The sequence below is a fragment of the Montipora foliosa genome, chromosome 10, assembly GCF_036669935.1.
Source record: "Montipora foliosa isolate CH-2021 chromosome 10, ASM3666993v2, whole genome shotgun sequence".
Taxonomy (NCBI): Eukaryota; Metazoa; Cnidaria; class Anthozoa; order Scleractinia; family Acroporidae; genus Montipora; species Montipora foliosa.
This window is the reverse complement of record NC_090878.1, coordinates 8,709,366-8,724,117: the sequence shown is the minus strand read 5'-3', so window position 1 is coordinate 8,724,117 and position 14,752 is coordinate 8,709,366. Positions and strand designations below refer to the sequence as shown.

The following is a 14,752-nucleotide window of genomic DNA, read 5'->3' as shown; positions in this document are numbered from 1 at the left end:
CCGAATCTAATGCAAATTACGAAAACAATAGATTTTTGTCATTTGCAGTAGATTCGGCACATGAAAAATGCGACGTTTAAAACGGGCCTCATTCATTACATTTTGCCAAACAACTGGGTTGGCTCGATTACCAGCCTCTGTTTTGTGTTTGATAATGTTACCAAAGGGTTTGAGTTTGTGTAACAAACACGGTCTGTCGCTCAGCATTCTAGTGGTTTCTTCTTGCTGAAAATAGTTGAACACGAGTGAGCGCAGGAAAATCGAGCCCACTCATTATGTTTTCCTCCTGCCCCTCGTCATTTGAGTTCGTTTCCTGTCCCCCTTTTGTCAACAGGTATTCGAATTATTATATCAAAATGTTGGGCTCCGTTTACTCACACAGTCTAAATTCATGAAAAATCAGAACAACTACGAAAAGCTTTTCCATGTCTTTTGTATATTAACACCGAACCGACTTTGAAATAGTTTAAATAAAATATTCGAAAACTGTTTGAAGATTCCCTTTCATCATTTTGAAATAGAGCGATTACCAGTTTTGTCTCCTTTTGCCGGCATTCTTTGAAGAACGACTCACAATAATAGCCGTTATTAACACTTCAATTGCAGTAATATCCAGAGTGGATGGTAGCAAAGCCTCGTTCACGACTTACCTTCATAATGATTCTATTCTTTCCCAGGGGTGAAGTTTCCACATTGGTATGCAAAAGCTAACAAGTACGACTTTTGAAAGAGAATGAGAGTTTTCCCATTTTTTCATAGTTTGATCTTGTTTTCTAAACAGGAGCAATACGCAAGCTTTCCTTACTCCATGATGACCATCTTTGTGATGACCCTAGGTGAAATGAACTATGCAGATGTGTTTATGCCGTGGGCCAAACTTGAATACGCGATTCTGAGCAATATTTTGTTCGTCATGTTTGTGCTGGGAATGCCAATCATAATTATGAATATGTTGGTAGGTGTGACTTTGCTGATAAATAATGGATGAATATTGCATAATTATGTAAGCTGTGCATAATTAAAGTGCATATACTAATTAGTTAAAGAAGTGCAGTGCGTGTTAAAAGTGCATAAAGACAGTTAAGTACACATTGCCAGAAAGATGGCCAGTCGACAATGCAAGATGCCTACTGCAGACTGCTGGTCGCATTTTGAAAGTCTCATTAAGCGGGTGCCAGTTGTTCAAACGATGGATAGCGATATCATCCGGATAAATCGCTATCCAGAGGATAAACACTAGGAAAACCAATTGCACTTTCCAATGGATAGTGACTTATCCGATGGGTAGCGTTATCCACCTCTTGAACAACTTGAGCCAGGTTTTTAGAGATCCACCGATGCTGTCTTTGTTCATAAGCTTCCTCCTTTTTGCAAAGAAACAAGTCTTAAACAGAGTTTAGTCGGAGCCCAGCAAAACCGCGTTTGGAATAATCTTCATTCGGTCAATCCTAGGGACAAAGCACTTTCGTATTTGCAACCAATCATTCTAGAAAACGTTCTGTAGGTTAAATTACTGTTGAAAATTGTACTAAATGTGTGGCCCGGAGGGGAGGGGGTGGGGGAGACTCGCATATGAAAGGGGAGGGATGCTCGTCGTCTCGCTTAGGGGTGTAAATTTTGGATTTTTGTCTCACTTAGGGTGTTTTGGGGAGAACGCAATCATGTGTAGCCCATGTGTAGCCGTGAAGGTCTAGTTTAGGGTTTCACGAGAACAAATATAAATATATATATTTATTATGGTCTCCTTTAGGGGTTTAATCTTGAATAATTCATTCGACTCTTGTAAACATATTCGACCTTGAACAGAAGCAAACTGCTTCGAACAACTAGATCTCGTTCGCGAATTTATAATTTTTTTTACTCATTTAGGTTGGTCTTGCTGTTGGAGACATTGATAAGATCCAAGAAAATGCTGTGTTGGATCGTTACGTAATGCAGGTACAACAAACACTTGGGAGATTAGCTTTTTCGTATATGACAAAAGTCATATATATGATAAGCTGCCAATTGTCACGCGTTACCTTGTAGAGGTTTTCGGAGTGGCTCTATAGACCCTATGCAAAAATGGCTGCCTTTAAATTATTCTTTTGTTCCTATTCAAAATAGCCCAACTTGCGGTGAATGAAAGGGAGATGATGGTAAAAATGATAATCCCTCCAGGGTCCCCCACGGTTTCCTTCTCCCTTACCCCCTGCCCATCCCACACACAAAAAGATGACCCAAGCAAATAAAGGGTGGTATAATGATTTTTTCCCCTCAGGTGGAATTGGTACTCGATATGGAAGAGACAAGTCCCGGATGGCTCCGTCAGAGAGCTCATATTGCCAAACATGTAGAGTATCCCAACAAGACATCCAAGGTATTTCATCCATCCTGAGTCATAAGAACGTATTCGCCTTTGAAGGCATTTGGCTGGAAGTAGAATAAGAAAAAGAACAACTAAAGATTAATTGAATCGAGCTAGTAAAAAAAGATTGAACAAGTGCGCGCAGTAAATGGAATGGCAGAGAAAGTGAAAAAAATCATCCTTGCAAGAGATTAATTTATTTTCACTGAACCAATTGATATACGAAATAAATCATATACAGAACTGCGGATATGGATATGAAATCAAGTAAACCAATGATCCTCGCAGTTATGGACGCAATTTTAGCAATTGCGTAGAGAAGCCCCAGTTGTTCAAACGATGGATAGTGCTATCCAGCGGATAAACACTAGTAAAATCCATTGAGTTATCCAGTGGACAGTGATTTATCCGGCGGATAGCGATATCCATCGTTTGAATAACTAGGGCCAGGACTTCAACTGGGTTTGAACCCGTGACCTCGCGATACCGGTGTGACGCTCCGGGAAAATTAGAACCCACAAATGACCGTCTTTAAATCGAATTTATACGCAAACAAAACTCCAGTTTTTAAATGGAACCCTTTTTTTTGGCAATTTTGAATGTAAATGTGATTTAATGTAATAGGCTGGATTTTTCACCTTGTTCTTAAGTCTTTTCCCTTAAATGTATTTGGAACAGCTGCTATAGTTCTCCAGTGTATATCTCATGAAAAAATAAGTGGCTGAAATCCACTCCACTACCCCCACCCCCTTGATCCTCCGAGGGACAAGTCAATCACAAGGCAAACGAACATTAGCATAGGGACGGCAAACACCGAAACTTTAAGTTGTTTAAAAAAGACATAAAAAGCAGGGTGATCGATAATCGTTGTGTTCTTGATTTAGCTGTATGAAATGCTAATAGGGTTCAGTCGCCCTGGAGAGGATAAAGATGACGAGGAGACATACCTAGACCTCCCCCCTGCGTTTCATCCATTGATGGAGAAGGTAGCAGAGCAGGAGAAGAGGTATGGATACGCTCAATACGTTTCAACACATTAGACTTGACATTCGTGATACTAAGAAAAATTCTCGGATGGTATATGGTTTCTTGCTTACTTGTTTTCAACCTTCTTCGAACTCAAGTCATTAATAAACACAAAACAGGGTAGTTCTGATGTTCTTGGACGTTGAGGTGCCGTTAACATCGTTAACCCTGTCAGTGACTGGTTCGTGCGTCTTAAATAATATTTCCTCCATTATTAGTTGGAAGAGCGCATTTAAAAAGTCGTTCCATTCTTACTCTGTTGGATGTGAGATTACTGGACTGACTTAGTAACTTAAACTGATTTTTTCCTTTCAATCAGAATCAATGGGATATACGATCTATTGAAGGAACAATCAGCATTGATTAAATCCATGGATCCCATTAAGAAGAACCGGGAAGAAACAAGCGGATACAGAGAGTTCTAAGCCTTCAAAAGGAGTTTTTTTTTATCCGTCACGGACATTCATTAATGGTGATGTTTGAATGTACTTCACTTTGACGAAAAGGTCTAACCATACCTTACGTTATTATGGTGCGTTCACAAAGTTTTGATCCATAGTCACTGAGTTTTGATAAACAATTCATATATTAGTAAGTAAGTGTGCATGTTAATGTTTGTTGAAATACTTGTTTAACGATTCTCCATTAGCAGTAGTGAATAATTTTATATAGATAGCGCACAAGGTAGTTCAACGGCACTCCACTTTAATAATCTGTAAGTAATAATTAAAAGGAAACAACCAGGCAGGAGGCAGAGAATTTTAGGCTATTTACAAAACGTGGAAGAGAAGGGCCCGATACCAAAGACACCCAGGATCTTAAAACAAAGGAGGGGAAAATCGTACCTTTGTAATTACACCTAAAAATGGTTGGTCTTTCAAGTCTTCTTGGATAAGGAGTTTAATTAAACTGCAGGCTCCGTCCCTTGCTAATAATACCCAAATTGTGTTGGACGTTAAAGAGTCATAGTTACAAAAGATTCTAGTGCCTGCTACTGGACTACAACATCTCCTTCGCTGTACATACCGGCTTAGTTCAATTATTGACGCATTGTAAGCGCCAAACCAGCTACAGTGCTTTACGACATTTTTTAGTGCCGTTGTTCTTATTACTACGGTTTATTCTCTTAAAAAAGAGTATGTGTTGATAGGTGAAAACGAAGACTTCTCATCGTTGTTTATCGTTGTAGTGTGGATAGGTAAAAACCACAGGAACACGATAGAGTTGATGAAATATATTTTGTTTCGTTTTTACCGCGACGAAATTGGTGAATTTTGAAAACGCATTTCTGTAAACGAGGCCTTGTAGTTCAATCTAAAGGTGTAAAATGCATCATGCATATGGGATGGTACAGAAATATTTCCAAGTTGCTCAAAACTCGATTGGTACCTGTGCTAATGTGGGTTAATTACCATGACAACGCATCTACTTTTCGACCTTTTGCGTTGGTATTAAATATTTTCTCATTGCTTACTCTAGCGATCTGATTAAATAAATTTCAGCATTGGAGGGATTTCAATGTATGAAAATTGTTCCACGGCACGTAATGACTTTTACTTAACAAATAAACAAACATGTACGCTTACTTGGCTCAAGTTCTTGTACTTTTGGAAGGGGATGAAAATGTGTGCCATGAAAGGGAATGAGTGTGAAAAGATACAGAGAGGATTAATTGAAGGGGATTAAAGAATTGGAATTTGGCATGATCTAAGTTGATGGGTAAAATTGACCGCTGGATAGAGTTTAAAATTTGAACTTTTTACCTTGCCAAGCAAGAGATAATTATAGCAGTTTACGTTATTAACTCAGTATTGTCCAGTTTTTGTGTTTTTGTTTTTTTTAAGCGCATATGCTGCCAACGGAAAGCTTTTTCAATTGATTTCGATTCTTTCCGTTCTGCACCGAGAATAACGACATCCGGCCAGTTTGGAATTCCCACTGTCGTAGTGAGAGCCCATTCCTCAAACCGTTGGCAAATACTGTGGTTTCAACTTTTTCAGATTGCGTTTGCGCAAAGGATCTGTAGGTCTTCTTGTTTAGGAACCAGCAGAGATCCTTGTTGTTGGAGCTAACCGAAAGAATCGCTGTCTCGGGAGAGGAGAATATAGATCTTTACACTGGAGTACCAGTTCAACAATTTCCGCTACGGGGAACACTATGGGTTTTCCGCTATGAGAATGCGCACTTTGAAAAACGCGATATTCCCACCGTTTGCATTTGCTAAAAAAGGAAAAATCGAACTACTTATCCTACTCGAGTCACTTAAAATTTATTAAAATTTAAATCTCTCTCTCGGGTGTCCAAGTTTTGTGGTCCTTCCAGATAAAAGAAAATTCTTAAAGATACAGAAAATTACCGGTGGATTGCACGTGCATGGCCTGGAATTTTCATGGCACGAGCTGGACGCTTGTTTCAAACGAGCGCGCTCGGTGTTGCACGCGTATGAATGTTTGTTCACTGGCAAGCTTTTATAAATTTTTGAGGCGCTTATTTTGCCATAGCTGTCTTCATTTGCTCAGTTTATCCTGGATTGGTGATTAAGAATGTTATTGCGAAGAGTGTACGAATGATTCAAATGCGCATGGCTGTGTCTTTTCGGATTACTGCCATCAGACAACTAGGGAGTCCAATTTGGCTGAAAGTCGTTGCTACGAGTATTTCACTTTGCAAAACAAGAGTTGTTTTATGGTCGAGTGGATGCCATTTTGAGATATCAAAGCTTTAAATAAGAAAGGTATGATCTTTTTAGTTACTTAACCATAAAAGAACTACAATACCTTTATTAGCGGCTTAATCAAAAGAGAGATTTAGCATCGTGCCATACATGAAACTGCAAACGGTATGCTGATGGTTGTTGCAACGCTTGAAAATTTTCTTGTCCTAACTCAATAGTCTCTCTCTCTTCAGAGAAGTCTCGCGATATCTGTAGATAACAGGCAAGAAATGAGCTTCAAATGAAACGAGCTTTGCATGCCGTTTACCACGTACGAGATGAGAAATCTCTCAAAACGGAAGCGTTTCGTTTAGATCCGTTATCCTTCACTGGCACATTACGTCATCGCCACCAGGGATGCAGTGATGGCGCACTCGCCTCCCAACAATGTGGCCCGGGTTCCATTCCCAGACTTGACGTAATATGTGGGTTGAGTTTCGTTGGTTCTCTACTCTGCTTCGACAATTTTTTTTCTCCGGGTACTCCGGTGTTTCCCTCCCCTCCCTTGAAAAACCAATCTATGATTTGATGTGTTAATTTGATTTTTGTACAGTGTTCCCAAGTAGAGCCCAAGCTCTAAATGAATCACCATCATCGTCATTAGCATTAGCAGTAGCATTAGCATTATCGTTATCGTTATCATCATCATCATCATCATTATCATTATTATTTTTATTTTTATTTTTTGAATTTAGTTCTAAAACACTGTACTGCCTGTAAGAGCTATGTGATAACATCTGAGCCGCAAGGAATGAAATCGTTATTGACACAGTGATTGTATTCTTATGATTTATAATACTATTTAATGTTGTATAGTGCTTCCAATTCTTACTTTTTAATATTTCTGTAAATTATGTACATATTTTTCTGTTTTTAAAGTTGAATTAAAAATTATTATTAATAGTATATTTTTTTCTTACTTTTTCACTACATCTGCCCCTGACTAACATAGTATGAAAGGCAGTTGAGGTACGTTTAAATTATATGCTGAACATGTCGCCCCTGTTTCCAATAGGCCATTTCCGAGTTCATGTCTGCCTCCTCTTCAAAGCGAGTCTAAGTGCCAAGTTTTTCTTATGAAAATTAGTTTTCATTCATATGTAAAGTAGAACTAATTACCATCACAAAAACTTCGCACTTAGACTCGCTAGGAAGAGTAGGCAGACATGAACTCGGAAATGGCCAATTTGCGTCTGAGGACTCGATTTGCATCAGATGTGCTTCAATGATTTTTCAGTCGCCAACCCGAACGGCACTGTGGTTCTCCTTGCGAGAATCAATAATAACTATACTTGAACAAGTAAGTCTCAAGCTTAGATTTAACCACATTCACGTTAGGGCTTAACTTTATATCTAGTGGCAAATTATTCCATAATTTAGCAAACGTTCATTTCAAGTTGGTCGCGATCGGCGTGAAGCTATTCACTTCGTTGAAACCGGAGAGCATTCGCAAGATCACTTAACCGATTTCTCAGTGTACTGTTCCTGTGCGCGGACATACCCATAATCATTGATTCCGGTGCTACTGTAAATGTTCTCGACATTCAGTCCTTCCAGCGTTTTTGTGATATTCCCCTATTAAAAGGATCTTTCGGCGTTTACCCTTATGATTCACCCGACCCATCCCAGTTAAGGACGTATTCGATATGCATGTGTGTTCTTGTTCTACCGGCTTATCAACCGACGCTCAGTTCGTGGTTGTCGACAACGAAAACGCTAGTTTGCTTTTATGCAAAGGCCTACTTAGAGTAGGAGCAGGCGCATTTACGCTCGGTGGCGAAAACTTGGTACCACTGGTACAATCGATACCGCACGAGTTTCCCGCGTGGATCAGTTGATAACGCAATACTCCAGTATTTTTGAAGGGTTGGCAAATTCACACTGACCCCGATGTAACCCCGGGGCGCAACCTCTTAGACAAACACCCTTTCATAGACGTCGAACAAAAGTTACAGCAATTGACAGACCTTGGCATCATAGAAAATGCCGAGCGTCCTACCCTGTGGGTGTCCCCGTGGGTGGTGGACATGAGGCGGGTCAATGAAGCGGTGGTCCGTGAGCGACACCTTATACCGACTTTAGAAGAGACCTTACAGGCGACAAATGGGGCCAAGGTATTTTCGAAAATCGATCTACGATGGAGTTACCACCAAATTGAGCAGCACGCAGATTCGTGTTTCTACTCACACGGGTCTCAAGCTCTACAAACGTCTAATGTTCGGTTTGTCCTCTGCTTCAGAGCAATACCAGTACATCATTCAGGTAACCCTAAAAGGCATTGCAGGCGTCCAAAACATTTCCGACGACATTACAGTCTTCGGCAAGGACCAAGGATCACTCGACCACAGCCTAGAAGAAACTTTTACGAGAGTGTGGACTTATTCTGAATAAAGAAAAATGCCTTTTCAGCGTCTCCGAGTTGGTTTTCTTTGGTTTCAAAGTCTCAGCGGCTGGTCTTTCCCCTTGACGACAAAATGTCAAATCTATACAAGCAGTTCGTACTCCACAGAGCCAGGTCGAAGTTCGTAGTTTCCTTGGTCTAGTTAATTACTGTTCCAGGTTCATTCAAGATTTCTCCACCCTTTTCAGACCCCCTTCCACAACTTACAAGGAAAGCCGTCCAGTGGTCTTAGACAAAGCAACACCAAGAAGCTTTTCAAAAGCTGAAATCTGCACTGAACACAGTTCGCGTTATGGCACACTACGATCGCGACGAGACGAAAGATAGTCAGTTACGCGTCGACGCCAGTTTCGTCGGACTCGGAGCAATAATAATGCAGCGCGATGGCACTTCCCTTCGCCTTGTCGCTTTTGCTTGTCGCCCACTTAACAGATGTCGAGAGAAGATATTCTCAGACAGAGCGTGAAGCCATAGTAGAGGTCTGGGGTTGCGAACGTTTTCACATATACCGAATTCACTCTCTACACCGATTACAAACAATTTACAGCCCCAAGTCTAAGCCACCGCCCCGAATAGAATGATGGGCGCTGCGACTTCAGTCCTACAAGTTAAATATCGTACACATGGCTGGCAAGACTAATCCAGCCGATGTCCTTTCGTGCCTCCTCTGCAACGCCAGCCCAACCGTGAAAGGCAGACGGTACATCAATTACATTGCCTCCAAGTCCATTCCCAGAGCCATGTCCCAGACAGAGATTGTTAATGCAACGAAAGATGACCCAGTACTGCAGCAATTACAACTGAGAGTATCTCAATGGTGACAAATGGCCCGCTACGCCTGATGAGCTTCTTCCTTTGTTCGTTCTGAATTGTCCGTTACCAAAGACCTTATTCTTTGCAGAAGACGGCTCGTAATTCCAGCCCAGTTACGACGACGAACCCTCCAGCTAGACCATGAGGCTCACCAAGGCATTGTGTGTACAAAGCAACTGTTTCGGGAGAAAATTTGGTGGCCTAGTATTGATCATGATGACGTGGAACAGACTGTTTTAACAGTGTGCTCGAAATTTTAAAATTTGGTCCATTTGATATCAGATGAAAATCATGTATCACGCCGGTCTCTAGCTTATAACTGAGTTTAACTTAACAGTCAGAGTACGTTATAGTCAGGCTTCTATGAATGGATTGTAATCTTATGTTCCTGCAGATACAACCAATGAACAGCAGGGGAGCACAATAGACAAGCAGACCCGGTGACATAAGACGCCGGTCATCGGGCCCGAGCACATTGGTGCAAGGTAAGCTATCAGTATCGAGCTTTCCCTCCTTCCAGGGTACAAGCAATTAGGTTTGTCCCTTATCTCTATACCCGGGGTATCTATCTTGTCACTAACGCTGCAAAAATTACTGAATGGTAATGGACTGAGACGGAGGGCATTTTTCCTTAATCACGAGGGCACTTTTGGTGAGCAAGAGGACATGATTACTTGATCCTGATTGGTTACTTGAATGTAACGGTTATTTCCTGGGATTTAAAGTTATTTTTATGTTGGAGTGGAGGTTCCCTCATAAATTTAAAGGAGAACTCGAGAAATCGAAGTTTCTGGAAAACATGACTTCTTGAACCCGTTCAGTTTTGTCGACCTATCCAGTATTTTGCTTCCACAAGTAATGAATCAGATTTGCCGTTTGTTGCATGCCTTTTAATTGCCTGCGAGCAGACTCTCCGGGGGACTGGGTCTGGGGGTTGAATGAGATTCAACGCCCAGCCCCAGACCCTTGGAGAGCCTGCCCGCAGGCTCGTCTTTTAAGTGTCCACTTCAACCGGCTTCGCCCTTCACACATCAGCAAATATGCAATAAAAATGTCAAACCAAGGGGTGCAATACCTTAAAGTAACTGCTTTTTTATCAAAACATTGACAGAAATGACCATAAGTAGGTTACAGAAAGGACTGTGGCGGTCATGCGCAACGATACAATTAAGAGGAAATGTCCACTAAAACCGAGCGAAAATAAAAAAGGTTGGCACATGATGAAAAAAACAAATTCTTCATATTTCATACAAAGATAGCCTATCATACTGTAAGAAACGTGGTGGGATTTTTTTCTTGAAAGATTTATTTTAATTCCCGACAAGGACGAAATTCTGTTCGGCCCCCGCGATCAGAGAAAACGCCACCATTTTAGCGTAAGATGCTAAATTCAAATCAATCCCCATTTTCAGTTCGCATCGCTTTTAACCTCACATTTGTGCCCAGAAACTTCTTTAATACGTGTCAACGAGTAATTCGAGCCTAAATATTCACTTCTGTGTGGAAACAGAAATTCAGGGAAAGCCGTGAAAAATTAGCAAAATTTTGCGTGGTCGAAATTCCCGGCTCGGTGCATTTTTTCAGAAGGAGATATCCATTCCCCGTAAAATAGCAAATCGCCCGAAATTTTTAGATTTAGTTAGTAGAAACGTTGGTCTTAATCCGGATATAAAAATTAGCGCCGGGCTTCTTATCAGCGCCGACTATCAACACCCTCAAAATCGGCAAAGTCACAGCATCAATCCGTCAACTTGTGTAAATGATGTCACGGAAGTCAAGCCGTGACTTCTGCCACTTCTTTTCAGTTGCTCATGATATCTTTCGTTTCTTAATTACTGGCGTATTATGAATGCGATTGCAAGATTTAAAGGGCTTTTTGCACTTGCACTAACATGTAGAAAACATATTTGCGTGTATATTTAATTTAAAGTGAGGAATGAAGAGCGACTTATCATTAATCCTGCGCTTGTTTTTCATATTTATTTGGAAGCATCAAGCCTAAAAAATAAATTATGTGCGAAATGAAGGAAACAAACTTTACGTTGTCGTTGTGGTAAAATAAATTCTGATTTCAACCTGTTAAGGTTGAAATCAGAATTTATTAAAAACCTTAAGGATGTCACGCAACGATTTGGACGTAATAACCCCCAGTCAGGCTCTCCTAATGGAGACAAAATATTGAGGCCTACTATTTTAAACTGTATTCCTAACTGTTTCGCGAGATAAGTGAGTTCTGAATACACGAAAGTAGCATATCGGGTCCCTTCAGTAAAACGCTGCGCACGCACTAGATATTCGATTAAGTTCAACTTTCAAAAAGAATAAAATCGTCAGCGCGTAAAGAACCGTGACAAACTGAGATGCAATAACGAGGACGAGAACGGCCAACGGGAAGTTTGGGGAAAAAGGTGTCAAAAAGTGCCACTAACTATATTGCACGCACAACATAAAACGTTCAAAGAGAGCAGTCATAAGACTGCGCAGAACAAAATGCTACCCCATTAATCCAGGCGATGTTACGGTTTTTGGCAATTTTAAGGATTTTAAACCCCACCAAATCGCAAGTATGAAAGTCCAATGTCCCGTTTTTTAAACTCGTATACAGAACTGCGTATTGTGAAAACAATTAGCAAATGTTATCTTGAAATTCCTTATCATACATTGCATTGTGAAATAATACAGAATCACGGGCAGCAAAGAAACGAAAACTTGACCTGAACTTTGAAAAGAAAATGTCGAATTCTGGTTTGGATATAATTTACTTAATCCAACACATACTACTTTAATCATAGCTGCTTACAAGTACACTTATCACTGAGCGTTTTTAATTTTTCGATGTACGGTTTCCGGCGCCTAACCTTGATGTCGTCAACAGCAATACCAAAGTGACAACACATCTCTCTTAGGAGTGGGATTTAAAGGGTGTTTAGTTTCCCTGTAGAGGACAGTTCGCAAAGGTTGAAAGAGTCAAACACAATCGGGTGCCTTGGTGTGAGATCGTCAACCACTTGGGATATCATGGTATCAATGTCAGCCTCATATTTAGCAGTTTCCATCACCTCGATTTCAGCTTCTTCGTCAGGGAGAGTTTTCTTTGACGCAAGACGTGAAAAGAATCCTCCTATTTGATTGGCAGTCAGGAAGTCGTCACTGGAACATCCTGGTACCATTGATATCTTTTGCATGCATCATAGATCGAGCCACTGATGCAGGATCAGTTTTCTGCCCTGTCATCTCTCCGAGTTTGAACTTTTTGATAAGATATGACTGTTGTGCAAGAGTGAACCTAGTACGTCGAGGTCCAGTTATCTTCAGCGCCCAGCCGATATCCAGATTTCGTGCACTGGCGTGTTTGGTAGGGACACTTAACGACGGGTACCATAGTGACTCCTTGTCCTTCCAGTTGTTCTGCATATTGGACAGCAGCTTTTTCGTATAAGGTTTCATGCTCAAGGGTATATTGGCGCTTACCATAGTCCAAGTGACGAAGCACTGAGGAATGCCTAATGAACCTTTTGATACATCCGTCCTCCGGACAAGCAAAAAGGCTAGTCGAAGCATTTTCCCCTCCCGAGCCTGTGGATTCTTTTTCATCCCCTGAGGGCTTCGCGGAAGCAGGTCGCCCTTTTATCGATGAAAAATTACTTCGGTGTACTTGGGCTACCACAAGGGCCGGTAAAGCGCCTGAACCGTACGCCCTCCACACGCGAATCCCCTCAGCTGAATACTCTATGTTGGATAAAAGCCTTACACCATCTATCTTGAATGCTGGAGTTTCCACGCTTGTAAACGGTTAACAAAGCGTGAGATTACGTGAAGGCACTCCACCGAAAGATACCATGGCTTTGAACATCTGTTCGGGTGTCTCGATGTCATTTCCTGAATTTAGGAAGACTCTCATGTGAGACTTGATAGTCGCTGCGTTGCGGTCACACGCACCCTTTCCTCCCTGTGGATCTGAAAAGTCAAGCCTCTTTTGGCCTAATTTGCTTGAGCTAATAATGACGTGCCCGCAGTGATAGCAGCCGGCATTGTCTTGCCGATAGTAGACGGTTGTCAAGCTTGGCATGATGGATTTCAGCTGCTGGATAATGTCTGCCATTACTGCGAGAACGGCATTGCTATCCTGACTGCAGGCCTTAAAAATATGGCAGAATGTCAGCATCTGTATTTCGCCATCTACTCTCGTAAACGCAACACTGATATGCCAAGGAATTGCTCGTTTTCCAAACTAGTCTGTCTGGCTCTCGCGGTACTTCCGTGGCAAATACTTCCTGGCCCAGTCCTGGATGACAAGGACAGAGGATTCGTTTAGTGATTCCAGGAAGTTAATCCTTGCTGAAACTTGGTGGATTGAGCGTAAAATATGTGCCTTCCACGATACTATTTGAGCTTTTGCCTGTTTTACTAAGAAACGCATTTCTTCACAATCGTCATCTGATAAATTGCTTTCATTTTTAACGAGTGTGTTGTCTATTTCATCATCCATTGTTGATGCTAACAACTCGCAGCGATCGCAACAGTCGTCATGGCTGTGTTTGCAGTCATCATAAAAAGCAGGATCTTTGCAATCACTCAATGCAAACAACCTGCAACGATCTGCCACAGTTGAACCCTCACAAACATGCACCTGCAATTGAAAACAAGACTTCTCAGTTCTCTTACTGTTTAAGGATTAAAACAGTGTCATGGACGTTGTCATGGCAACATCACATCTAATGACAGGCAGATATACTCCTATTTTTCGTTTAAATTCCTTAATATTTATAGTTTTCTTCGGCGAATTTTCTTGTTCTTTGCCACATTATGGAAATGATATTGCCTGACATTTTGAAGCGGTAAAAAGTCAAGGTCGCTGAGACGCTTTTGCCAATATTTTGTAATCTGTCTTTTCCTTTACTGTATTCAGGCAGATTTTAACAAATGTAGGGTAGTTGATAGGAACTGTATTTGGTTAGAACTGAGCCAATTTAAAACAAATTTTACCCAAGGGAATGCGAGAAAATTAGCAGTTAATTTTACAGATTTGGTCACGCTGCCGTCATAAAGATTGGAAGAACATACACGATTCAGGATTTACGCGCCATACCAGTGCCCAGCTTGCGCGCAGCCATAAAACTCTAGGGAGCCTCCTTAATTGAATTTTTTTGGTCTTTGGCCTTACACACGTCACCATTCCCTTGGCCCCAGTCATTCCAATTAAAAAATAAAATCCTTCAATGTCTTTTAGTAAAGCCACCAAAAGCCACACACACTTTCCCAAGACATGGCCAAAGTATGCGCAGGAAACTCACAAAATTAGGATCTCTTGACCAAAAGTACAGACTTACCAAAGACATTTCTGCAAAACTGTGTGTGAGACTTTCTTTTGTTACGCTTGAAGGGGTTGCTATGCTAGTCTCACCAAGTAAGCTAGCTGCAAGCCTCTCTCTGCAATCTCTACAAATACCAA

At 41.1% G+C, this 14,752-nt stretch overlaps 1 protein-coding gene across 1 annotated transcript in view; it reads left to right on the top strand.

Moving 5' to 3' along the window:
* Window positions 1-4,955, top strand: part of LOC137973398 (transient receptor potential cation channel subfamily A member 1-like) — a 42,805-nt gene extending 37,850 nt beyond the window's left edge. Inside the window, exons 27-31 of the mRNA XM_068820199.1 lie at window positions 782-955; window positions 1,870-1,938; window positions 2,261-2,359; window positions 3,232-3,353; window positions 3,693-4,955. Coding sequence (XP_068676300.1) covers window positions 782-955; window positions 1,870-1,938; window positions 2,261-2,359; window positions 3,232-3,353; window positions 3,693-3,798 — 570 coding nt within the window. The 3' untranslated portion in view covers window positions 3,799-4,955. The remainder of the gene's footprint in view (window positions 1-781; window positions 956-1,869; window positions 1,939-2,260; window positions 2,360-3,231; window positions 3,354-3,692) is intronic.
* The last annotated feature ends 9,797 nt before the right edge of the window (window positions 4,956-14,752 follow it).